Raw genomic sequence first — 22,966 nt, forward strand, 5'->3', positions numbered from 1 at the left:
AAGACCGTGCACATGCTCAGTTATGTCTAACAGCAAAACTTTGAAGGCTGAGCGTGAGGGCTGAGGTCATTGCACAGCTTAGCGGTAGGAAAAAAAATCGACTACCGTAGCCTCCATTTTGAGGAGTATGAAATAGGGGAATCGCATAGTTTGTATCGACCGCTGCACAGTGACAACACAAGGCACATCATAAAAGCCGCCGACATGGACGACCTGTTCAGTCCGCGAAGGTATTTTCCAGTTTCTAAATAGTGTATGATTTAACATTTGAGGAAAATGTTTGCTTTGCGATTGCTATATGAAATACTTAGAATTGCAATGGTCATAGACGGAGTTCTTGCCAAGCTCAACCCTTTGCAGCTAGACAGCAAATAGCCATGCTAACGTTCGCTAGCTACGAAAGGAATTTTCATTGCCTTGGTAGTGTTTGCATAATTGGGACACGCGGTGCATTGTGGACTAAATATTGTCATATGTGTCAAATCAGTTGTCACCGATGTATTGTATTTTCTATTGGTGTGCATGTTTCTCTTTAAAGAGCTGGGATGCTAGCGTTATTAGCTAGCTTGCTGTAGGTTATGTCAACACTCCATTTTGCGATTAACGTGCAAGCTACACATTGACGAGCCACGTAAAATACCACTCAGAAGAGGGGTTATTAATGACCCTGTAAGTCATATTATGCTGTATATGGCTTTAAAACAAAACAGTTTGGGGCCATGTTAGTTTGTGTTTTGGAATATGAAGTCGAAGTGTGTGAGCTAGATACTCTTCGAAGGGTTCGTTTTTGCAATCTGAAGGCAGCGAAGTAGCCGCATTTCCATTGGCTGTTTTTGATGGATGGGTGGTACTAGTGTAAATCACAGCCCAATTAAATTATACTCACGGAGGCTGATATACATATTATTGCATGCTCATTCAGGGTTTTTTGCAACTGGTTATGTTACAGTTGCATACATACCTTGAGTAGATTAATTTGATACCAAGGGCAAATTGTATTTATTGTAAAAGTTAACTATCAGGATGATTTACTTGTTCCATGTCTGTTTCCGTAGTCATCCCTTCCATGATCAAACATGGAGTTTTTAGCTTTACAAATGATACATGATCATGAATGTTGATTGAAAGAAGGTACGCTGGTATATTTGCATAATCATTATTTTTAGGTCTTATTGAGAATACTCATAAGAACACTTGTCTCTATTCGCAGGAGCCTGAACAGTACACAGGGGGAGATCAGAGTGGGACCAAGTCACCAGGTAAGTTTATAAAACTAGTTACAGTCTTTCAACCGATTAACATTGTTTAGAGACAACATTGTTTAGAGAGATACATCTTTGATTTAGAAATTCTAAAATAAATCAAATAGTATAACAACTGTTGCTGCTGTCTCCCCTTAATAAAGTTTATTTGTAGTGTTCTCTGCTGTCACAGTGCAATATGTCTTCTTGGTGTTTACATTGTGTGTTTGCGTTCACTCAGGCTAAGCTCCCGGAGCTGCAACCACGTCCAGCCCCAGGTATACAAGCACAGACAGAGAACGAAGAACTGGTGTGGATGCCAGGAGTCAATGACTGTGACCTGCTCATGTATCTGAGAGCTGCAAGGTTAGTGTACTTGCCTTTCTTGTCCAGAGCGTTGTCTAACTTTAAGCTAAATGGCATGTGCTTCTCCACCACATGTATTGAGTGCATTTCATCATCTACCATGTTAAAGTGATGATAGTAACTTCCTGTTGCTTCTGGCTGAAGGAGCATGGCAGCATTCGCAGGCATGTGTGATGGTGGATCCACAGAAGATGGATGTCTAGCAGCTTCTCGTGATGACACCACACTTAACGCGCTGAATATGGTGAGCAGGAACTGTGGGCTGTTATTTAATATATATATATCAATATATATATTTATATCTATATCACAGAGAGTTGTCCTTTTCCCCCCTAGTTACATGCTAGCCATTATGATGCAGCCAAGGCTCTGCAGCGCCTTGTGAAGAAACCTGTCCCCAAGCTCATTGAGAAATGCTGGTCAGAAGATGACATGGTAAAGAGACCTAATTTTACTCAAGTTTACGATATACGTGTTTGGTCCGAAATACTTTTTAGTTTTACATTTGGCACCAAAAAATTTAACCTCTATGCACAACAGAAACGCTTCATCAAAGGCCTGAGACAGTATGGCAAAAACTTCTTCCGGATTCGGAAGGAACTGCTGCCGAGCAAGAAAACTGTAAATACAATAATTGTCTGTTTGTAATATGTCTCATTGTTGTCTTGGGATTTGGTGTGCACACTCAGAATATAACTTAGAAAATGCACCCTTTGTTTTTAGGGTGAATTGATCACTTTCTACTACCACTGGAAGAAAACACCGGAGGCTGCAGGCACACGGCCATACCGGCAGCACCGTCGACAGCCATCCTCCCGCAAGGCCAAGACCCGCTCGTCTGCAGCCCCAGTGAATGCCCCCTCTAGATCCCAGTCAAGTGAGTGATTATTGATTCAAGTGTTCAAAGTTATATCCCAACTCACCCTTGAATTCCTTCTTTGCACAACATGCATGTATGTTGGAAATGCTGATGTGATCTCTCTTGTCTGCAGTGGACCTCAGTTCAGCCAGTGAGGATGACCTGGATAGTGAGGACAGTGAACAGGAGATGAAAGGCTATGCCTGTGGTCACTGTGGAACCACAAGTAAGCACACCTTAATCCCCCCTGACCCTTGCCTGTACACAGTACTAATCATTCAGCATGAGCCCCTCATAACCTTGTGTTTATTCAGCCTCTAAGGACTGGCACCACGGGGGCAGAGATAACATCTTGCTCTGCACGACCTGTCGCAACTTCTACAACAAACATGGCCGCCTGCCTCCAGCCCAAAAGCCTGTAGATCCTCCGTTTATGTTCAAACCTGTGAAGGAGGAGGAAGAGGGACACGGTGGGAAACATGGCATGAGGACACGACGCAGCAGAGCGCCAGTAAGTTTCAGAAGCTTCTGGAGTGTCTCTCCCTCAGATGCTCACCTAAATAACGTAAGGTTCCCCATCGTCATGTTGCCTTATTATAAGTAACCCAAAACATTTGTTGTATCTAGCTATCCTCTTTAAGGAGTGGTCATAAGAGACTGACAAGCTCTCCTACCAGTGAGGACCAGCAGTCCAGTTTCCAACCATCCCCCAACGGAGCAACTTCCACTGGCTCAAGAACCTCTGGCACTGATAATAAGACTGATTCTCCTAAGAAGCCTGGAAAAGTAAATGCATAAATTATTTTTGTGCCTGGAATACAAATTTCATTGAACAGATCCTACATCAAATGACTGCATCTAATACGTCACTTTAGAATCTATCAATTTCATGCCAATGCTATTGAACATTATCTTTAGTGATCATAGTAAATGTAAAGACGTATACGTATTTATTTTCTTCTGTCATTATTAGTCTCTGTCAAAGTAATAACTTCCATGAAATGATGTTTCAGTCACAGAAGGTGAAAGAGGAGGCATCGTTACCAAAGACTGCCAAACGTGGGAGGGAGACAGCGGCCCAGGAAGCAGAGGAGCCGGAGAAAACGACACCTAAAAGGCCCAAGACACGGGTAATCATAATAAACTAGTTTGCTCCTCAGATTTTATATGATGTACACTAGAGAAATGAATGTTCATCTGAGGATGGTATGTTGTTTTACCCAGGAGCACCAAGAGTCACGGTCAGAGGGAGAGGCTGAGGGTGAGGTGGAAGAGGAGAGCTCTGACAGTCGCAGTGCCAACGATGATGGCAGCAGTGACACCAAAGACATTGATCAGGACAACCGCAGCTCCTCCCCCAGCATCCCCAGCCCTCACCAGGGCAACGAGAGTGACTCTGACTCCTCTGCTCAACAGGCTGCGCATCAAGCAGAGTCCCAGGCACCTACTGCCACCCCTCTTGACACACAGACCCCACAGACCACCCCCTCACAGGCCTCTATCACAACCTGCCGGCCCCCCCAGAGCATGTCCCCTCCACTGTCTGCTCATGGCTCTCCCTCTCCAGGGCCTGCACAGCCAGTGTCTGTTCAGGCCACCGCTGGCTATCCGACAGGGCAACACAGCCGACCTCAACCCACCCCTCACCCTCTCTCGGCCCCCTCACTGCTCCCTCCCCCTATGGGACAAGCCTTCCCTCTGTCACCTGCATTTCAGGGTCCACCTTGTGCTAGTTCTCACCCCAGCCTGCCTCTGCCCACCCATGGCCCTCCATCCCAGCGCCCTCCTCACTTCTCCCGGGAGCCCCAGTTCCCTCAGCCCCCTGCATCTGGGCCTCAGATCAAACCTCCTCCAACCACACCCATCCCACCATCACACAAGCAGCCCATACACCTGTCTGCTACTCCTTTCCCTCAGATGCCTTCCAACCTCCCTCCTCCACCAGCCCTGAAACCCCTCAACTCTTTGCCCAACCAGCACCCGCCAGGTGCCCCTCCACCCCCCCTCCAGCTTATGGCCCAACCTCTGCCAATGCAGGCTCTCCCACCCCAGCCTCCTGTGCTCACCCAGCTACAAAGCCTCCCAGGCAGAAGCAGCCACACCTCCCTGCCCTCTGCTGGTTCCTCTCACCCTGTTCCCTCCGCCTCGCCATCTACTGTTGGCCCAGTCCCTGGCCTCCAGTCTTCCCTCTCATCTCTTCCTCTACGCCCCTTGCCTAACACCCCCATGGGAGGAGCGCATGTCCAGATTAAAGAGGAACCATTGGATGAATGTGAAGAGCCAGAGAGCCCGCCCCCTCCACCCAGGAGCCCCTCTCCAGAACCTACCGTTGTGAACATTGCCAGTCACGCCAGCCAATCAGCACGGTACAATACAGTATTACCATACAGCACAATACAGTTAAATCAGTCTATATGCTGAATGTGCACTTATCATACTGTTATTACTTTCAGGTTCATCAAACACCTGGACCGTGGCTACAATTCGTGCTCCAGGACAGACCTGTTCTTCACTCCCCTTGCGGCATCCAAGTTGGCGAAGAAAAGAGAAGAAGCGATGGAGAAGTGCAGGAGAGAAGCTGAGCACAACGCCCGACAAGACCGGGAGAGGGAGAAGGAGCGGGAAAGGGAGCGAGAAAGGGAGAGGGAGGCAGATAAAAATGCGGTGAGTGTTGTAGGCGTTTGGATCTTGTCTCAAATCTTACTGTCTAAATGCAGCATGTCAGTGATGGCTTGTGTCACATACTTCCTCCCCCCTGTAGAGAGCTTCCAGCTCCTCCCATGACAGCCGTATGAGTGAACCCCAGATGTCTGGACAAGGCCACATGCGCTCTTCCTTTGAGCAGCCCCCCACCACCGTGGCTGCAGTGCCCCCCTACATAGGTCCTGACACACCTGCGCTGCGCACTCTCAGCGAGTATGCCCGGCCTCATGTCATGTCCCCCACCAACCGCAACCACCCCTTCTTCTACTCCTTGAGCCCAGGGGATCCCCTGCTGGCATACCACATGCCTGGCCTGTACAGCGCCGAGCCCAGCCTGCGAGAGCGTGAGCTCAGGAACCTGAGGGAGCGGGAGCTCCGGGAGAGGATGAAACCAGGCTTTGAAGTCAAGCCCCCTGAGATGGAAACCCTCCACCACTCAGCAAACCCCATGGAGCACTTTGCCCGACATGGAGCTTTGGCGCTCCCCCACATAGCTGGGCCGCCACACCCTTTTGCTCACTTTCACCATGGTCTGAACCATCTAGAGAGAGAGAGACTGGCTCTCGCTGGGCCACAGCTGCGCCCTGAGCTGAGCTACGCAGAGCGACTGACAGCAGAGAGGCTTCATGCAGAGAGGATGGCCTCTGTGGCCAACGACCCTGCAGCAAGGCTGCAAATGCTCAACGTAACGCCACACCATCACCAGCACTCTCACATCCACTCCCACCTCCACCTGCACCAACAAGACCCACTCAATCAAGGTGAGGCTGGCCTCTTCATCCTGCACAGGAGTTATTGTCGCTTCACAGAATTCTTACCCAAATTAAGTTGGACCCTAGGTGCAAAATCTATTGGAAGTTTTTATGAACTCCAAAAGCTCCTTTTTGATTAAAACCCCTATGGTTCATCATACTCACACATGGCTGAACTCATCAAACCTGGTTCTGACGAAGCTTTGTGGTTGTTTTTTAATGATTTCCTGATTTAAATCGTGTCTCTTTTCCCCCTAGTGGTCAAAAAAGTTTAAAGACATTTGTAACATATGAGTGCCTTTTAGGGATACCCAAACGTATCACAGGGTTGTGTGTAAGAATTGTCCGTTCATGTATGTAAGTTATTCTAAACTGAACATTACTGTTTTTATTACAGTGTAATTGCAGAATTAGTCTATGATAAAAATAATAATGTGTATATATATATATATATATATATTGTCTTTGAGCAAAATATCAAATAATGTATACAAAATATTACATGTATTGCACACATTGTTGTCGTAACAATTTCCAGAAGTTACATGTCCAGTTTTGTTTCAACTCAACAGTTTTATACATAATAAAACTATTATAATGTTAATGACTGTTCAATTCCTCTAGGTTCAGGCCCACACCCTCTGGTGGATCCTCTGGCCTCGGGGCCTCGCCTGGCCAGGTTCCCCTTCCCCACGGGCCCCATGCCCAACCCTCTGCTCAATGATCTGCCACACGATCATGACATGCTACGTCACCCTCTGTTTGGTGAGTAATTCTTCCCCCACAAACGCATACCAGTGTAAATGTTCGTTCTGTAGGTTTGCCTCTTCATATTTGTGATGATGTTAGGGAACCGGGCTATTAATCAGAAGGTTGCTGGTTCGTTGTGACGTTGTGTCCTTGGGCAAGGCACTTCACCCTACTTGCCTCGGGGGGAATGTCCCTGTACTTACTGTAAGTCGCTCTGGATAAGAGCGTCTGCTAAATGACTAAATGATGTGTGTGTTGCCGCCCCAGGAGCATATCCCAGAGAGCTGCAGGGCCCCATCCCCCAGATGTCGGCTGCTCACCAGCTGCAGGCCATGCATGCCCAGTCAGCAGAGCTGCAGAGGATGGCCATGGAGCAGCAGTGGCTTCATGGGCACCACCACCTCCATGGTGGACCAATGCCTGGACAGGAGGATTACTACAGGTAAGGGCATCCTCCTGCTGGGATGTGAAACTGGATATATTTTTGAATTGTGTTTATTTGAGTTTGTGTGTCAGATTCTCTATTTAATATAGCTTGAAATATTTTAGAAATTCATATTTATTGTGAGTTATTCAGGACACAAACCCCAAATTACATATTTAGGCCAGTAGAAGACTGTTTACTAATGCACATAAACAACATTTCCAATACTGACTAGTGTCTTTCTTTTTACAGCCGTTTGAAGAAAGAGGGTGACAAGCCATCATGAGATTCCAGATGGTGTACATAATAGCAGAACAGACAAAGGAACTGTGTACTTTTGACATTATAAGAGAATTGATCTTGGTGTATCTTTTGAATGGTTTTAATATATTTCCTCAAAAATAATCTGTGGATCTGTATGCTTGTTTCTTGTTCAGCACTTAAAGGGAGGGATGGTTAACTCACAGCCATTGTTTGTTAGATGGTTTGATACTTTCTTTGATACTTACAGTAGTGGCATAGAATTGTACTGTTTATTCTATGCAATTTTTATTTTCTAGAAAAGATACAAGTCTTTTCTATTAATGTAGTATTAGAATCCTGCTTATGTCTCTAAATGCATACAGTGGAAAGCACAACAGTTATGACATGGAAAAGCAACATCTGTCAAACCGTGGATTGTAAGAGAATCATCCCTTTCATTTCTAAGCAATCTAACTGAACTCCTTGTACAGAATAACATTTAACTTGCTGTTTGAATGATTAACTGTAATAACCTTGCATGACTGTTTCCATTAAGTTCTTATAAAACTAGAGTACCAAGTTCAACTGTTTGTGTTTAGACAAAAACATTAGCAGTCTAATTCAAATATTTGTCTAAATTCTAAAGTTTTATATTTCAAGATATCTTTTCACAATTTAACCTAAGCTCTTGCTCATTAATTTTTGAGATTGTAAATAATATATGTTCAATATTCTATATTATTAACTATGATTAATATTAGGTCTCTTGACTCTTGACTTTCAAGCTGGCACAGTAAAGTTAAATTATTTAGCTATATACGAATATAGCCTTATAAGGTGAGACATTGTAAATTGAGTATAACTTACGTCACCCCTGACAGAAAAAAGTGTCTAGAACAATGGATGCAGATAGTACTACAGTATAATAGATTTGGATAGACAGATAATAAAGGTATTTAAACCTTGGTGTCCCAATGGAAAAATCCTGTTTGAATTTTGTGAAATGACATATAAAAAAATATTGTATGAAGTGTGTATTTATTTGAATAAATACATCTGCAATTACATTTAGCACTGTTGTACTGGCATGTGGATGAGGGCAATTAACACACAATGAAGAAGAGGGAACCCTTTCTTGTGATGTAAAGCTCCTGGGGTTTTTAGTTGAGTTTAGACTTGTGGACTTCCAGAATGTTTGGAAAGAAAGAGTTGAATTTACACAATGGAGAGAATGAGTAGAAAGGGAAGGACTCATTTTATTGACTAGTGATTACATATTTCTATCACAGATACTTCATAGTCAATACAAGGTACATATTTTATGCATATGACATGCATTATTCATGCTGCAAGCATCAATGTATATTGTGTAAATGTTGCTATACTACGTTAATGTAAATAGTACATTATTATGCAAGGCAGTAATTAATTATTAAACAAGTACACAATGCAAGAAGTGTCATTCTTTATGCAGGAGTCTTAAACAGCTAATCATTCCTGCAAAATTCCTGCAAAATCTCATTACATACAGTTGATATACAAGTCATGGTACATATTGGCTTGATTTATTACATCTGCCCAATTTGGTCATTTCTGTGCAATGCCTAAATTACTGAGGCACCATTGAGGCATGTTTCCACCAAATGTATTGCCAGTGACGCATGACAAGTAAAAACGTGCTTATTCTTTTCCCAAAATACCTACTTAAACCATCCAAATACTTTCAGACTGATGAATGTTTAACAAATAGACGTTTTACACAAAAATATATGGTTCCTTTCCTTTGCACAGTTTTCTGTGATTTTTTGAATTTCATAAATGTACATTTTATTGTTGAACGTGCATGCTAATAGAAATCATTTTCAGTTTTGTATGAAGCACCCATGTCCGTCACAATTCTCAGTCCTACCGTTCTACTCTACAGTATGGTCCCTACCAACCTCCTCCCCAGGTCAGCCCTGCTAGTTCTGCTTTTAACCCTTGTGTTATCTTCGGGTCATTCTGACCCATCAGTCATTGTGACCCACCGTCGTATTGCGACAGATTTACCGCATACAAAGACAAAGTGAAGCATTTTCTTTTAACCGTTGGGCTGTCTCAGACCCCCCACATTGCAAAGGTTAAAAGAAAATTATTTTTATTTGTTTTTGTATTGGGTAAAATTGGGTAAACACAACGATGGTTCGTTATGAACCTTTGGGTCATGTGACCCGAAGGCAGCACGAGGGTTAAAGAATGTTTGATACTATGCTTGGATGCAAAACTTGTCACATATTATTCACAAACGTTAAGGATTAGTTTAACTTACAACATACCTTTACACCTCTCCAACTTTAGGCACTGTATGTTTTGATTCTATGCTATTTATGTATTAGTATAAAAATGTATATGGATCACACCCGCAACCAGCTACAGATAGACAAAAGTGAAAATGTCTGGAAAGGTTTCCTTTCTAAATGTTGTACATATCATGGCTCCTCTTCAGTTGGCTTCCTCCTCATGTATCGCCGCAGGTACTGGATTGCAGATATTGCACTCACATTTGCTAGCAGGGCTGAACATAGTTTAACAAATTATGAGTGACCACAATCCACTTATAAACAGTGAATTTGGATGCATAGTGCATAGTCAAATACAAATATAGTACAGTGAAAAAAAGACCTTAAGAAATATCAGTTTTCTTTACTGCAATTGCATGTTATTAGGATGGTTGCATTTACCTGCTTTCCAAGCATCTACTGCCTGAGGATCAGTGGACCTCAGAACCCAGGAGGAAAAGGCAATGCAGACAAGACACATGTCTGACTGCTTCAGAGCAAAGTGGAGGCCATCTCTCCCTATGACAAAGATGAATATAAGTGGGATGGAAACATACATTCTCCTGCATGCCTCTTTCAGTTTTGTAGCACATATTCCCACAGGGAGTTACACTTACTTCTAATCAAGACTGATGTCTGTAGAGCGAACAATTGCCTGTGCTGTTCAGCAAGTTCTCTGAAAATCTGTTGCCCAAGTTGTATTACTTGTGGAGGCATTGAAGTGATCCCAGTCTTGACCATTTCAGTGACTTGGTTGTCAGTATCGATATCTGTCAATTTCCGATGGGATGCAGGTGGGAACACCCAGGCGCCTGACCTTCTACACCAGCTGCTACCTTTCCCTGGGAAGCGGATTCTCCTCAAAGAGAGCAACCTTTTCCAATCCATCTGCCAGACATCCCTGTTAAAGAGTTGTTTGTACCCATATGAGGCTGTTGTGGTGGACCCGGCGTGTTGGGACTGGATGTCATCACGAGTCACCACTCGGATAGGTGAGCTATCATCCTCCCCCTCAGACTCAGCGTATGTGTCAAGTGGAAACAAGGGATAATCCAGCTCTGGGAAAGTGAGATCTCTAGGAGCTGAGTGAGAGCAAGAGAAGATAGGAACAGGTTCTCCTTCGTTGCCCTGGGACAGCTGAAGAGGAGAGAGTAACATTCCACTTCCATACTTTGAGAGAGAGCAGTTGGATATCTCAGGCACTGACGTGCTTTGCGGGTCATATATAAGTGCTGTGCAGTTATCTCTTGGCTCATCATCTTCAAAAAGACATTCAAATACCTCTGGGAAGGAGATCTGATATTGCTGATCTATAATATCAACATTTGTGAAAATTGGGGAGGGCGACCTTGTTCTGGGTGTGATGTTGCCATTCACTTCAAGGAACGGGCTGTCCTCAAAGACCTGGCAGGTGCTGTGAATCAAACTTCTTTCTGCCTGTTCAAGTATTGAATGCAAAGAAATGTCTTTTAGCTGCACCTCCATTTCAAAGGCATTTACATTTCGCATACTTTTGCTTTTTGTCAGCCCTCTTAGAAATGTATCATTGTCTGAAAAGAGAGAATTTGGGATGCAGTCTCCAAAGCCCTGTACTGTTTGTTGTTCAACATCAACTTGGTTCCCTTGTGTCCCAAGGTCCATGTCTTCCTCCTGTAAGGATCCTTTATAGTACATAAGTTCGTTTGACATTTGACCTTGGAGTTTTATATCCTGTGGCTCAGGACTGGGATTTGTGCTGGCTCCAATAAACTGCATGTATTCCTCATCAAAATCAGAGAAGGTAGAAAATTCACAGCTTGAACGGTCTGGTTTGGAGTCATCAAGGTGTGTAAAATAGTCTGAGTCTGCAGTATCTGATGGGTCCACTTGAGGGCCATCTGTTAACAGGTATTCTGTTGAATCAGCTATGGAATTGTCCAGCACATGGGTATCTATGACATCCACTTGTTCTCCGGTTGTTGTCGGAAGCTGATGTGCCTCTCTTATTGGTGATGGGCTTCTAGTTTTCCTAAGTTGTAAGATGTCCTTTATTGTCAATTTTTCCATTTCATCCCAGAATGCAGAGATGGCATACACTGGTCGAGTGGGCACTAATGGGGTATATCTTTCAGGGCTTTCAGGAACAGAGCAAGGTGTCACTGTTACAGCAGGAAGAAGAGGAGTGGGACATCTATCTGCATCTACCACCATGTTGGCCTGTGCTAAAAGCTCACAGTCTGCCAGAAGTTTGCTGTCTACATGTACTGTTTTTTCCATCTTTGTATCAGAGAGTGAGCGGTGTGGAGAATCACATGTCTTAATCATTGAGCTGTGTGGTGGCATTGGGTGGTTACTGTGTACAATGTGTGGACATGTTTTGTCAGAGTCAAAGTAAGTGCGATCGGATGTGTCCTTGTAACTTTCATGTTCCTGTGGCAAGTCTTCATCCACATCTGACTGTAAATTAGCTCCAGTAATTTGTTGGGTTGAGGAGGTGCTTGAGGCAGAGAAAGTGTATTCTGATACAATGTTTTTTGTCATCAGTGTAAGATTCCATTGTGCTTCATGATGCAGTTGTTGAGGTTCCTCGGCAGAATCTGTAGCTAAAAAATATTCATCAGAATCAAAGCTGGCAGTGGTAAAGAAGTCTGTGTCGTCTTTTAATTCCTGAGAATCAGTGCTGTCCATTTTCGGTGCATTTTCATTTATATGTGTAAATGTCATATCATTGTTGTTTGTGAGTACTCCATGGGTTACCATCTGTTCTAAGCTGTCAGTTAAGTCATGTTTAACAATTAACATTTTAGAGTCATCAATGCTATCTGAGGGAAACTCTGAAGAGATTTTATCTTCAAATGAAGAAGTTATAGTAATTTGTTTTAGGTCTGAAAAAAGATGTCCATTTGAAAGATCTGTACATATGGGAGAGGTTGGTTGTGCTGTTGAATTATGGCATGATTGGGGAAAGTTTTCCATGTCTTCTACCTCAGATTTATTAACTCTATCTTTTTCGAACCCTGGGCCACATTTGTAGGGATTATCTGTTGAGTCGGAGGTATTGACATTGTCATCAGAGCTCCTACAAATCTTTACAAGTTTTTTTCTTCTTTTTTTTTTGGCCAAGGGGGCAGTCTGCCGTCTCTGTCGTAGGGTATTGTCATTCACAGTCACAAACCAACGCTCCTTCTCTCCTCTAGGGGCCTCACAGCTGGCACTCTCACATGCAGCTTGATCTGGACAGCACAACAGCTCCGGGTTTTTGTGAAGCTCTGCATGTTGACGATTCGGTGACGCTGACTGTGAAATGATGCCTTCTGACAATGTGCTTGATGTTCCACCCTCCTTTTGCTTGTTTTCACTAATTGCTTCGAGATCTGTCAAATCTGAGAAGCCACTGCTAGCACCACCAGCATGGTTAGATGATTCCAAGGCTGATCCTTCATCATGAACTGGTTCAGCCATCACACGATGCTCCATGAACATTTGATCATCTGTTATGCTCTTGTCTGTTAGCTCTGTGTCCTGCTCAGCTCTTTCTGTTGTCGTTAACTCTTTAGTAGCAGTGTCTTTCTCAGAGTGATCAAGATTACTTTTATATGGCTTTTGTGACTCAGAGGAAATGGTCAGGATCACACTCATCTTCAGGGGAGCACTGACCTTTCCAGGTGTGTCTGGTGGATTATCTGGTTGTGTGTCTCCAAGCCCTGTCTGACAGGATTGCAATTGCAGGATTGTGCAACCCTCGTCTGCCTTTCTGAGTCCCTCGACATTAGGCTCAGATGGCGGGGTCCTTGTACAAGCAATCTGCTTCGGCTCATGATTGCTTATGTCTACAGCAGGCCTTGCTGCACCTTCTAAATCTTCTGAGTCACTCAAGCTAGAATCATCCGGGCCTGCAAGAGTGGGCTGCAGGAGGCAGCATTCCTCACTCTCTTCATTGAAGCTCTCCCAGTCACGCTCTGCAAGGTGTACACTGTGGTCTAAGTCATCCATTTTTACCTAAATCTTTTTACCCGCTCCAGCATCTGTGAACAAGTCAACATTTCATGTCAGGGGATCAGATAATTTTCCTTTTCCTTTCAGTAAAATGTTTCTCAAACCAATATGACAACCATAGATGCAAGTTAACATGTAAAACAGGGCAATGTCAATTAAACACTTTGGGGTTGGCGAGCAAAAGTTGTAATATCATGTCTGGAACCATGCAGAAAAAAAACGGAAAGGTAAAATGCGCCATAGGAACATGGTGGTTCCATAACAGAGCCCCAAAATACTACATGGCCTTACTCCTGAAAAACAAGTCATGTGATCTGATTGCTGCAGCAACTGTGCTAGTCCACAAGATCATAACAGGCCTAGAGTCAATACGGATCCTCCCAAAGAGCATCTGGTATACCAATACTTGACTCAACTCTCATGTATTTTTCCATCCAGTCACATCTACAAGCATAAATAAAAATATTCTGCACCATATTCTTCATGCACTACTACTAATAAGCCAAAAACAAGATATATATTAGTGTATAGTGGATTATTCACTCATTGATCAACGCATAATTTATGAAACACATGGTGATCTATGGTGATGTTGACTCAACCAGGATAAATCAATTATGAACAGTACTGTGGTGGTGTTTCAGGTTGGTGGCCTTGGTGTATATGTTCCGTTGTCAGTCAGTAACACAGGACACATGAAGGTTAACATATCCAACATAGTTACGCAGTACCAATGTGTTTATTCTGCCCTGGGTGTAACAAGGCAGCCTACCTGTTGCCGAGGCAGACAAGTTCCAGATCCAAGCTTTCAGTCGACTCTCTTTGCAGGGCCATCCTCCTGTGTCCCCATACCCTTGTGTGTGGGAGTGAGGCCTTGCCATTCAACCATTATAAATAGAGCAATGTGTCTAGTCACATGTAGTGGCGTCCTTAGAAGCTTTGCCCTCCCAGAGGTGTAACATTTCAGTCCTTTAAATAGAGGCCCTCTGGAGTTTGTAAAGGTAATTTCAATTGCAGTACATTGTTCAATTCACCTTAACCCTGTACAATAACCAATGTGAGGCACACTGATATACTTTGATGGACAGTGAAAAAGTCCCTCCATTTATTTTATTACGCTAGAATCGAACTAAAGTAATTCATAGAGCATCAGTCTGAAAATTATGTTGTGTTTTGATATACTGTTGTTTCATGTCTGACATGTCATGGTGATACCATGACCTGTCCAAAAACCAGTTCATTAAGATTAATAATTAAAAATGTGTAATAACGGTTGCATTAATTTGTAAAAACAAAGGTATAGGGAAATGTTTATCTCGCCCAGTTGGGCTGTGAATAGTTCTATATATTTACAGCACTAACAAGTACCTGCTTATAAAGTAAAAGAATGCTCTATGCGTGACTATGGGGATGTGTATAGGGTACAGGGTACAGTAGACTATATATGAGGCCAGTATGCTAACTCTTAAGGTATGCTCATGTGATAGCTACTGCATGATTAAAGGGTGTCCCAAATGGATAATGTTGTATCCTTAAGTCTCTTATTACATTCCAATTTTAGAAATTACTTAAAAATGTTATAGATGACTGAATTTTGGTGGATTTATAGTTCATTTATTTATTTATTGTTCTTAAATACAATGGCTATTCCACACACATACTGAAGAAATGTTCAAACCAAAACAATACACTCTACCTATTTTTGTGAAAGCAATTAAAGAAAAAAATTACAAAAATGAAGAGTAAAATTTACATAGTGGCAAAGACTTGGATTAAGTTATAGGGGAATCTTATCTGAAGGCTCGTCAGTATAAACTAACATGCTGTCCATCCAATATCATAAAATAGTATCCAAATAGCATTTTGGTGGAAGGGGGAAGACTCTTCAACGGGTCTGCGGTGTTCTGTGGTATGTGTTGACACATTGTGACGTATGTTGTTAGATAGACTCCGAGTGATAGTTCAGCATTTTAGCAATATTTTAGTTTTAATTGGGGCTCTTAAGTTTCACGCATTTGCCGTGAGACTCACGCAGTTCAACCATTTCTCACGCAACACATATTTCGCACGCATTTCAAACATTTCTCTTGCTGAGAAGTAAGGGATAACTTATCCCCCCCCCTCCCCTCCCCTCGGACGCCAACCTGACGCAAACCACAACACGGACAAATGACGGGTCGCTGTTGGCGCCCTCTGCTGGTAGTGCGTTTGAATCTCAAGGATAGCGGGAGGGTTCATTTAATTTGATGCACTTAGGAAATTGCCGCCCCACTCTTCATTCGTTCCCGGCATTCGTCCGTACCCAAAACCGCTACTGGCTACACTGAATAGGTGCCAACATTATAGCCTAAGTACTGGGTAACGGTAAGTGCAGAACATCGCCATCACAAAAGCAGGGAGCATATAAATATCCTAGCGACATAAGATTCAAGCTTCTGGGGGAAAAACGCATCGACCAAATTTGCTTACCTGGTGATAAATATTAGTTATCTGTATCTTGTTTTCTTCAGGGGGTGTCGTTGTGTTAAAGTTGTATAAATCTGTCTGCAGTTCTGAGAGAAAGCATTTGACCTAGACATGAAGATTTGTCATCTTTTATTTGAAGCGATTACTAACTATGGCAGTGTGGCAGGGTAAAGGGTGTTTGTGGAGGACTTTTAAATGGCAGTCATGTTGTGTCTACGACAGTTGAGAATGCCGGTGTGACAGAGCACCGAGGGAAAAATATACATAAGCAGAAGCATCATCATTAATAAAAACATCCTGCTAGTAACAAAGGAGCAGATCTGACTGATTATTCCAGTTTCTATACAAATACAGGTCAAGGGGTCACTGGGATGGTTTGTGCAGCACATATTCTTCCATTCTATCCACACCCTCACGTCCTGCTGCTGGTGGCTGGGCAGCCTGGTCAATACCTCCTGGCTGGTAAGTAGGGCCTGTGGGCCCCTCTCAGGAATAGATGTGGGATACCTGCAGAGAGGACAGAGAATCTGAACCCCCTCCTGTTCCATAGACGCAGCCATGACCCGAGAGACACATTCCAGGCAAAATGTGTGGGTGCAGTCCAGCATCTTGGGTGTCTTGGAGACATTGTCATAAGCGTTGAAACAGATAGAGCACTCTGGTTTGACCCCAGGATGGTCAGGCTCATCATCCACTGAAGTTAAGTTTGTATGCCAGACTTCTGGGCTCTGCATTGCTCTTGTCCTCAGGTGTACGTTTAAAAAGAGCGCCTGAAAGATGCAATTGCATTAAAACAGCATTGAGTAAGCAGTAAGCAATGTCACCACAGTAATACAATTGAAGCAGTTTGGATTTGTTGCTAAGGTGTGAGGCCCAGCATAAGGAAGGTGAACAGTCGGTTCCAATAGTGTATGTGATAGATTAATTATTAACTTCTCCCCGCTTCCTCCAATCTCCTGTAGATAGACACTGTAAACAATGATCTAAAATATTGTTAAATATTATAGAAACATAGAATGTTCCATTTAAAAAATTATCAAAACAAGATAGAATATTATCTTCAGCAGTCGGTTATCTGTCAACTACAGTTTATTGAGCCTCGATATTTTGACAGATCTGTACTGTTTCACAGAATTTCTTGAAAACACAAAGGAGTCCTTACCTTTGAAGTTTGGTGTTGGGTGTCTGTGAGGGTGGTTCTGAGAGAAATATTTGAATTTGGGCATTGTTCAAAATGAATGTAGTGTTGTCATCATAGCAACATAGAATGTTGAGTCCTCAGCAAAAAAAGTTTATTGCCTTCTTTTTTACTGTTGTGAAGTTTAACCTGCTCACAATTTTCCAATAGGTAGATAGAGAAGGAAGCTAATTTTGATTCCCCATCTCTCTTGGGCCAGCAGACTAGGCAGGAAGGTTGGGAAAAAACACACCCCGCCAGATAAAGATGACAGCAAATGGATGGGAGAGTGAGTATTGGTTAAATAAAGCATAACTTCTTTGTTTGGCTTAACAGTCAATACATAATGGAGACATAATGGGAGATTAAAATAAAGGTGCTTTAATCCTGTAAACAATACAGACTCTTCAGAACATACTTCATGATGATTAAAACTAGAAAAATTACATTACAAAAAACACAAATAAATCATTTGTATAAAACCTGTATGTACATATGTACAATTGTAGAATGGCTGTACAACAGCTAATACGCAAAAGATGAATACTCCTTTAATGAAATCCCATCAGTGGTTCCTATTCTGCGATTAACAACTTCACAAGATTCACCTATAAACACAGCATGGAACTCCAAATGACCCAAAGCCAACTTGTGTTCTGCCCCCAAACTTGCTATTAGTAAAAATCACTTGATTATTGATTTAAGAATGTGCTGTATAAGGCCACAGGATACCAATTTAATATCCAATACTATCATCCAATTCTGACTTTAAAATTATCACCACGCTTTTCCTTGTAAAAACTTTAAGCAAACACAAATGGCACAGCAATGTGTAAGTGCATTTACCTTGAAAGACAAACATCTCAACACAGTTTGGCAAAATGTCTCACGTACAAACATTCACAAATGAAGCTCCTTGTCAGTGTTGAAATGAAATTCAAGTAATGTCTGCAACGATAAATAAAAAGTAGAACTTCATCTGAACATCTATATAAGATTCCAGAGAATGTAATGTACTTCAACCCAACCTTATACCAATCCAGCACATAGGTATAAGGGTATTTAATGTTTACAAAACAACAATGGGTCCAACTGAACTTTGCCATGTCAATGTCATGTCAAAGCACCCTTTCTTTGATTTACTTTCTTATTGTGCGTGTGTGCAGCAAAACAATACATCATAATACATCCAATTTGGTTCAGAGCTTTGACTACAAATTACTCACTCATAGGTCATTCACTATCCACAATGGAGGATAATGTAAAAACAATTTTGGCCCAAAGAGAAATATGCATACTGAAAAAAAAAAATGAAAAAAAAAAAGAACTATTCACAAAAAACGAGCAAACAAAGAAGGTTGTGGCAATGTTGCAGATGAAAGACATGCCAACCAATGCTGTTAACATGCCTTACTGTTGACACACATGAACTGCTCTTTACTTTACACATTGTAGACTTTGGTGGTGGCAGTGGTGGGGATTGTGGCACCGCTAGACGCAGATATGGCAGAGGGACGCTCCCTTCTGACATATCTTGGTTTTCTCCCTGAAGATAAAACGGGAATGGAGAAATTAAGGAACCTGACAAACTCAATGGCAAGTCTTAATTACACATGGACTTTACCGACACATATTTAAATTGCTAAACTCTTACACAACACAATGCATCTTTCTGTGATGATTACTCTTTTATATAATAGTTCAATTACTTTGAATCCAATTCCACAGTACTGTCCAATTCTGTACCGTCCTAGCATTATAACAGGTATAGTGCATGTTGAGGGTTTCTTACCTGAAGATGTTGATCCTGGTATCATGACAGCCTTTACACAATAAAGAAGAAAACAGCCTCGGTCATTAAATCACTTAAGGTTGTAGTTTTGATCATGCCTGCACTACTGGAATACGAAGTGGAAAACAAAACTTACTGTTTCACTTGGCTGGAAGATGAAGGCTGTAAAGGCCACAAACACAAAGTATGACTGGTCAATTCAGTTTGATCATATTCAACCAGTATTAACTATATACTTTTGCAATCAAATTGATCAACAAATTACACTTGTTGCGCCGGTAAAATATACTGGGAAGTCGATGTGAGCGCTTGAGGTAGAAAAATGAGGCAACAGACAGGATCAGGAACAGGCTAATCAACAAAGTTCCAAGCAGGAGGGAGGCTGCCACTCCTGGGCCACCTGGTTACAAAAACATAGCAACCAAAATGCCCAAATAAACACAAATAACGCAACATTTTATACATAACAAACAAACACTGAATCACATTTGTACTGTAAACCAGATAAACATTCACACATTAAATATTTTCTGGAATTGTACAAGATTTATGACATGGTTTTCTAGGATGTCCAATCATCACAATTGCTTACCAATGTTGGGAATTAAGGTAGTTATTGTCGTTCGATTTGTCTTCTCCATAGTGTAAGCTAAATCAGGCAAAGACATGCAAATGAGCATAAGAAGTACATCCACCACAATCTCTACCATAAATCCCCCCCCCCATAGTGCTCTTCTAGTGGCTACATACTGTAATTGCAGGCTGTGAGGTTGTCCATTTCAATAGATGCTGGGTCACACTGCATACACACAGAAGTATTGTTCTCCAGGACACGTAGATAACATCCTAAGGACATCAAAACAGTTGTACATGAATGATGGGATCGTTTTCTGTTGGTTTATGATTGAGGTATGCATTTTGGCTTTACCCTTTAATGTCAAGGCCAGAAATAGTGAGACATACACATTCTAACTTGAGAATAAGAGGTCATGTGTAGGGACTTGTCAAGGAGGGGAAATGGATGCACCTGGTGAGAGTAAATTACCTGGCTCACAGTAAGTGTAATTTGAACATGAACTGTTTACTCTTTGTCTTTCTCCACAGCAGTCAAATTGATTCTGATGAAGAGCCTATGCAAAACAATGAATAGTTGTTGAATGTCAAGGCTAATGCTGAATCTCATGTCACATGTAATAGGCTAGTCACCGTTTCCCTACTGCCTGGTCATTGGTTTGAAATAAAATGCACAGGGAAATTGTTGTAGTTACTTATTTACCTTGATCCCTGGGGCGTCAGGTCTGAACACAATCAAACTCACTGCCAAGACTATGGGGTTTGATAGAACCATTATTGGTGGCTTGAAGCTGGAAAAATATCAGATTGTCAGTCACCAACAAATCAAACTAGAAACCTCTAATAATAAATATCAATTTCACAACAACAATTTGGGAGCAGCAACAGTTAGACAATGCCAATGACTCACTACACAATCTACAATCTAGAACATCCAGTTTAGCAAGATAGCTAGATAGTTGTGGGTGTCTCACAGCTAGCTACTGGTAGCTAACTCACATGTTGTTGACACAGGCGAATGCCATTCAAATATGTCTGTATTCAAATATAAAACCAACAACGTAGCATTCACAGGTAATATTATCACTAAAAGAAAACTTCAATTTACTCACCCGGCACTAGACTGCGATTCGAAGAGTTTTAACTCCCAAACCATACACCCATTTACTAACAGCACTGACAGTTCTGACAGTGAGACTTCCGGCGCAGCGGGGTTGTCTTTCAAAATAAAGGTCTGCCCTTCATTCACTTGGAGAAATTAGAATGTTTCCTGATTGGTTTACCTTTTTATAGGCTAATCGTGACATGTTATTACAAATGTATTACTTATCACTGATTTATGCGTGTAGCCACAGTACCAGACTAGGGAATTACAAGTTCATTTCGAAGGACAAATTTGAACATCTATTGACATGCAATCAAACATGTCCAGCGAAATAGAGGGTTTTCACGACGCGTCATCAGACCGGAAGTCGCCATATTGGAGGCACTCCGCATCACAACAAAGCACAGGCACTGAAGTATATCCCGAACGTCGTCAAGGAAAATGGTTAATTATTGCCGTGTTTCAGGTTGTACCAATAGGACAGATCGAGAAAAACATTTGGAATATTATCGACTTCCAAAAGTTATTAAAAACCAGGGAGAGGAATGCCAGAGATTATCAGAGGAAAGGAGGCGCTTGTGGTTGGCAAAGCTCAACCAAGATCTACGAGGGAAAAATCTGGACAACATCCGGATTTGTTCGGCACATTTCTTGTCAGGTATTGTGAAATGTTTATTGCAGCGGCTCATAACAAATGTTCTATTGTAATGATAATAATATTTTTTATAGTAAATCGTAAAAACAATTATTGCTTTTATTGTTTTTACTGTGTGCTTATTTTACTGTAAAGCACTTTGAAGCTGACATTGACATAATATAATTCATATCAAGCTACTGCATGTGGCATTAATGACTTAATATGTTATTCTTATCGTTCTTAAAATGTAGAGCTAAAATGTGCTGTATTTCTCATTATTTTCCAGGTAAAAAGTCTGACCTTTACCAAAAGGGTGACCCAGATTGGGTGCCATCTGTTGGACTGACAGCAAGGAGGTTCACCTCAGTCAACCAAAGAAACAGGGAACTCACGCTACAAGCGTTGCATGAACCGAATGTTTATTCGCATGAAGCCACTTATCATATGGCCAGATAGAGATCAATTGCAAAAAACCATGCCAATGCAATTCAGGAAACATTTTGGGAAAAAATGTGCTGTTATTATTGACTGTTTTGAGGTTTTTATAGAACGTCTATCTAACCTTATAGCCAGAGCAGAAACATGGTCTTCCTACAAGCACCATAACACAGTTAAATTCTTGATTGGTATTACACCCCAGGGCACAGTCTCCTACATTTCAAATGCATGGGGAGGGAGAGTAAGTGACAAATACATAACTGAAAACTGTGGCTTTTTGGACAACATACTTCCTGGTGATATAGTTCTTGCTGACCATGGCTTTAATATTCAGGCCACCTTAGGTTGTAGAATGGCTCGTGGAAAGTCACAGTTAGCTCCTATTGACTTAGAAACCACAAAGAAAATTGCCCACGTCAGGATTCATGTTGAGCGTGTGATTGGTTGTGTGCGCCAGAAATACAATACACGATTTCTTGATGTGCAAAGATAGTGATGGGTATTGTAACATAGATAAGATTGGACTTGTCTGTTGTGCTCTGGTGAACCTTTGTCCATCAGTAGTTGATTTTGACCAAAGTATATTTTTATATGCACTTTGCCAATAAAAAATGTAAATTAATCCATGTCTGGACTTGTCTAGCCTAAACTGATCTATAAATGATTGTTAATTTACAGTCATTAAGTCATTGTTATTGTTTTGTTGTGGACTACAACACACAGCATATCACTATCATCAGAAAACAGATTTATTAATCAGAACACTTATAAACTATACACTACTATAAATTATACATTATAATATAGTGTAATACACTAACTGTAAACACAATTTTGTATGTAACTTGAGTCTAACTTTTTTTTCAGCATAGCTTTACAAAAATCTCACCAACTTGAAATCAAATGCCAAAAATATTTAAATAACGTCACATTTTCAAAAAAGGTGCACAATTCTAAATGAATTAAATATACTTTAACCTACATTAAAACAAAGTGCATGAAGTGCAAAACATCACAGCAGCCAACTAAAAAAAAGTTGTATTTTTTGTTTTATTACTTTGGAGGTTTCTTTCCTTTTTTGGCAGAGACTGGGGTAGCTTTTGGCACTGTGGGCAATACCATTTTCCCTTTGGTGCAATCTTAACAT

General features: G+C 41.7%; 3 protein-coding genes and 2 long non-coding RNA genes across 7 annotated transcripts; 2 read left to right on the top strand and 3 right to left on the bottom strand.

Moving 5' to 3' along the window:
• The first annotated feature begins 43 nt into the window (after positions 1-43).
• On the top strand, positions 44-8,403 carry rereb (arginine-glutamic acid dipeptide (RE) repeats b). 3 transcript variants are annotated; one of them, XM_062469262.1, is made up of 18 exons: positions 48-230; positions 1,056-1,131; positions 1,211-1,259; positions 1,483-1,607; positions 1,752-1,851; positions 1,944-2,042; positions 2,148-2,228; positions 2,331-2,484; positions 2,600-2,692; positions 2,781-2,977; positions 3,094-3,252; positions 3,480-3,596; positions 3,691-4,832; positions 4,920-5,130; positions 5,228-5,930; positions 6,546-6,686; positions 6,939-7,113; positions 7,348-8,403. In XM_062469262.1, the coding sequence occupies exons 2-18, from the start codon at positions 1,115-1,117 to the stop codon at positions 7,379-7,381; spliced, it is 3,597 nt and encodes a 1,198-aa protein (XP_062325246.1). In that variant the 5' UTR covers positions 48-230; positions 1,056-1,114; the 3' UTR covers positions 7,382-8,403. The 3 variants fall into 3 exon arrangements, with proteins under 3 accessions (XP_062325237.1, XP_062325246.1, XP_062325256.1); XM_062469272.1 differs by lacking the exon at positions 48-230 and adding an exon at positions 557-571; XM_062469253.1 differs by lacking the exon at positions 1,056-1,131 and having other exon boundaries at positions 44-230.
• A 1,169-nt stretch (positions 8,404-9,572) lies between these two features.
• LOC134026480 (PPARGC1 and ESRR induced regulator, muscle 1) lies at positions 9,573-14,546 on the bottom strand. Its single transcript, XM_062469286.1, has 4 exons — positions 14,404-14,546; positions 10,274-13,660; positions 10,059-10,175; positions 9,573-9,892 (listed from the first exon to the last, which is right to left on the bottom strand). The coding sequence occupies exons 2-4, from the start codon at positions 13,626-13,628 to the stop codon at positions 9,807-9,809; spliced, it is 3,558 nt and encodes a 1,185-aa protein (XP_062325270.1). The 5' UTR covers positions 13,629-13,660; positions 14,404-14,546; the 3' UTR covers positions 9,573-9,806.
• Positions 14,547-15,852: 1,306 nt separating this feature from the next.
• On the top strand, positions 15,853-16,766 carry LOC134026495 (uncharacterized). The gene is made up of 3 exons (XR_009931369.1): positions 15,853-15,995; positions 16,435-16,559; positions 16,648-16,766. It is a non-coding gene; the product is annotated as an uncharacterized LOC134026495 (long non-coding RNA).
• Positions 16,214-17,516, bottom strand: LOC134026491 (uncharacterized). Its single transcript, XR_009931368.1, has 2 exons — positions 17,260-17,516; positions 16,214-16,867 (listed from the first exon to the last, which is right to left on the bottom strand). It is a non-coding gene; the product is annotated as an uncharacterized LOC134026491 (long non-coding RNA).
• A 118-nt stretch (positions 17,517-17,634) lies between these two features.
• c1h1orf159 (chromosome 1 C1orf159 homolog) lies at positions 17,635-20,900 on the bottom strand. The gene is made up of 9 exons (XM_062469296.1): positions 20,752-20,900; positions 20,343-20,430; positions 20,112-20,196; positions 19,817-19,912; positions 19,659-19,715; positions 19,332-19,466; positions 19,203-19,228; positions 19,067-19,097; positions 17,635-18,820 (listed from the first exon to the last, which is right to left on the bottom strand). Exons 1-9 carry the CDS (start codon positions 20,793-20,795, stop codon positions 18,717-18,719), a joined length of 666 nt encoding a protein of 221 aa, XP_062325280.1. The 5' UTR covers positions 20,796-20,900; the 3' UTR covers positions 17,635-18,716.
• Positions 20,901-22,966: the final 2,066 nt, after the last annotated feature.

This window comes from Osmerus eperlanus, chromosome 1, assembly GCF_963692335.1.
Source record: "Osmerus eperlanus chromosome 1, fOsmEpe2.1, whole genome shotgun sequence".
Taxonomy (NCBI): domain Eukaryota; kingdom Metazoa; phylum Chordata; class Actinopteri; order Osmeriformes; family Osmeridae; genus Osmerus; species Osmerus eperlanus.

Coding starts and splice junctions, on each gene's coding strand:
- LOC134026480 (XM_062469286.1), bottom strand. CDS start 13,628: ATGGATGACTTAGACCACAGTGTACACCTTGCAGAGCGTGACTGGGAG. Junction 10,176..10,273: donor GACATCAGTCTTGATTAGAA/GTAAGTGTAACT, acceptor TCTTTGTCATAG/GGAGAGATGGCCTCCACTTT. Junction 9,893..10,058: donor AGTAGATGCTTGGAAAGCAG/GTAAATGCAACC, acceptor AACTATGTTCAG/CCCTGCTAGCAAATGTGAGT.
- c1h1orf159 (XM_062469296.1), bottom strand. CDS start 20,795: ATGGTTTGGGAGTTAAAACTCTTCGAATCGCAGTCTAGTGCCGG. Junction 20,197..20,342: donor CTGACGCCCCAGGGATCAAG/GTAAATAAGTAA, acceptor TGTTTTGCATAG/GCTCTTCATCAGAATCAATT. Junction 18,821..19,066: donor ACCAGGATCAACATCTTCAG/GTAAGAAACCCT, acceptor TTTTATCTTCAG/GGAGAAAACCAAGATATGTC.
- rereb (XM_062469253.1), top strand. CDS start 205: ATGGACGACCTGTTCAGTCCGCGAAG. Junction 231..1,210: donor GACCTGTTCAGTCCGCGAAG/GTATTTTCCAGT, acceptor CTCTATTCGCAG/GAGCCTGAACAGTACACAGG. Junction 2,043..2,147: donor GCTGGTCAGAAGATGACATG/GTAAAGAGACCT, acceptor TATGCACAACAG/AAACGCTTCATCAAAGGCCT.